The sequence below is a fragment of the Aplysia californica genome, unplaced genomic scaffold (genome assembly GCF_000002075.1).
Source record: "Aplysia californica isolate F4 #8 unplaced genomic scaffold, AplCal3.0 scaffold00441, whole genome shotgun sequence".
Lineage (NCBI taxonomy): Eukaryota > Metazoa > Mollusca > Gastropoda > Aplysiida > Aplysiidae > Aplysia > Aplysia californica.
In genome coordinates this window covers 577,999-580,657 of record NW_004797711.1, presented here as the reverse complement: position 1 = coordinate 580,657, position 2,659 = coordinate 577,999, and the positions used below count along the sequence as shown (strand labels likewise).

Genomic DNA, 2,659 nt, shown 5'->3' with positions numbered 1-2,659 from the left:
CCTCCTCACTCTTCTCTTCCTCCTCCTCCTCCTCCTCCTCCTCACTCTTCTCCTCCTCCTCCTCACTCTTCACACACACACACACACAAACACACACACACACACTCTCTCACACACACACACACACACACACACACACACACACACACTAGACACTCAAAGAAAATAATCAAATAATGAATTTATAATTAATCGAATGCGGTAAATGACAGAGGAGCATCACGTGACTGTGGTTTTCCCCTTTCGCTTCCGCTTTTGTTGTGTTTCTGACACAGAGATCGTGTTGTGATGTGCAGCGTCGGATCAGCCACAGTGACACGGAATAAAAGGAGCTAGCAGTCCACAGTGATGCTTGAAACTGTATGAGTGAGAATGAAAAATAAAAACTATGACTGAGATAAATCCACCGGAGGACTCTAAGGTAATAACTTGCCACAATGTCAGTATTATGCTTGTTGTAGATCTAATTTATTATCCAGCCAAGTTGGGGCGTATTTTGCTTAAATAAAGTGGTGTCTTATTTTTTTGTGCAGTAAGGTAGGGGTAGGGTTCAATAAGTACAGTGTAGGCCTAGATCTAGAATTTAGATCTACTAGGCATTCCGGCAGGTGGGGTTGAAGTTGAAGGCAAGGTTTACAGTCATCTCGTTACGCTATAGAGTATAATAGAGGTAGAAGGCACAACATGACTTTCTTTTCTGTCCCGGTGGTTGGTCCTTGAAACTGAAGGCTGAAGGTGTAGGAAAGTAGAAGACATGTTACAGTTACACACACTGCACTGGGGTGTGTGTATAGTCCATAGAGACATGAAGCTGCAGTGAGCACTTAGTTGACTTAGCACACCTCTGTGATTGACCCAAGTATAGATGAGGTATTTCCGCCATCTATCTTTGTCGTCTTCCGGGGTTTACCTCGCCAGGTAACTGTTGACTAGAATCTACATCTAATTTAGATCTAGAGTCTAGAGATCTAGATCTAGATATCTCGCCCTGCTTTTTTGTTTTTTTATATTGATCTATGGGTCATTCCACCAGAACTGTTTATCATTTAGTAACATCTAGACTATGTTCAAATTTCAAATTGGTTTCCTGTGAATACATTTTGTGGCAAGTTGTCACTTAAGGTAAGGTCTTGTTCCTGAAAATGCCAGACCCTCTTTGATATCTCTACATGAAAACACAATCTAGATCTAGACTATGAGGAATGTTACATCAGGCAAAAACTACAATGACCACAGATTCAAACAAATAAAGTCAACAGTTCATGTGAACGTGTTTTACTGATTTAAAAAACTTGAACCACTTGAAAAAAATCATAGAAATTAGCGCGGTGTCAACTGAAATGACATCAAAATGTGAAGAATGTTACCAGTGAGGAAATGTTCACATAAACCTTAAAACCAAACACTTCAAAGTAAACTAATGTTTAGTGACTGTGAATACAACTCACTTTGCGAAAATTGTGAGAAATGTTTCAGGACAGAATTATTGAGAAAAATCCAGTAAACTTTGACTATTTAACAAATTCCAAAATAACAGCACCGTTGAAAAAAGGCTTTAAATAGAAGGAACACCATTGAGGGTTACCTCCAGTTCACAGCTGAGGTGTTTGAAAGTAGATTTCTACACAAAATGTGAGGAATGTTACACAACATGAATTTCGTTTTCTTCCCCACAGCTACGCCAGATTGAAATCAAGAGATTTCATTTTTCTCCTTATACTGATTTTGTAGATTTGCACATGAATGTAACCACCCATCCATGTAGGCCTACATGTTTTGCAGTCTGCCTCAAAAACCTGAGGAACGTTACTTTTATGCGAACATTGTGAGGATTGTTTCATTGTCTAACATTGTGGACCAACACAAAGTGTCTTGTCCCATGGAACTTTCCTTCTTGATAAGAAAGATTCAGCCTCTGAAAGCGAAAGATCGGCTTCTGCACATGGCATTGGAAAGCATGGCGGCGGAAAAAAATGAAACGCACTTGGATAGACGAAGGTTGACGGGAATGTTACATTTGAACGAACATCGGTTTCATTTTTCAAAACGGCTTGAAAATACAAAATTAGACACTATCCTGCGAAATTCTTCTCTTACCTGTCCCCGCAGAATTATGCAAATTTAGATGGCCAAATTATGCAAGAAAAATGCAAATTATGCAAAAATTATTCAAGTTACCGCAAAACCATTCGCGACATGTTTTGCACGTTTTCAACAAGAATTTTCATGTTTTATACAGAAAAATTGAAAACAGAACTATCAGTATCAGTAATAATGTTAGGTATTTGGAAAGAAAACAATACACATAGTCAGAAAAAAATCAACCAAAAAATATAATCTCTGTAACTTTCAGCTGTAGATCTACAGAGAGGTAAGAAGAAAAGAAAAAAAAGACATCTGGACCTCTGATGCTGGCACATCACTAAAAGCAGGGACACCTGGTAAACATGAAACATCAGCAGACATGAAAACATGTTCTTGTGATGGATTCAAAAATTGAACAGGCTCAAGGAGCAAAATGACCCAAAACCAATTAAAACCAAGATCTTCTAACAAGGGAAATAACCAACTTGTCACTTAAATGAGACTTATTACAGTGATTACTTCCCTTTAGTCACATGGAAAGGCGTTAAATAATTTAATGGAAGGTTTTCAGCCC

General features: G+C 38.4%; 1 protein-coding gene across 1 annotated transcript in view; it reads left to right on the top strand.

Annotated features, from left to right (window-relative positions):
* Nucleotides 1-206: 206 nt before the first annotated feature.
* The window catches only part of LOC106012646 (proline-rich protein 36), a gene marked incomplete at its 3' end in the record, with an annotated part of 9,529 nt that continues 7,076 nt past the window's right edge, over nucleotides 207-2,659 (top strand). The window contains 1 exon segment of the mRNA XM_013086175.2: nucleotides 207-421. Within this exon segment, the coding sequence (XP_012941629.1) occupies nucleotides 389-421 (33 nt within the window).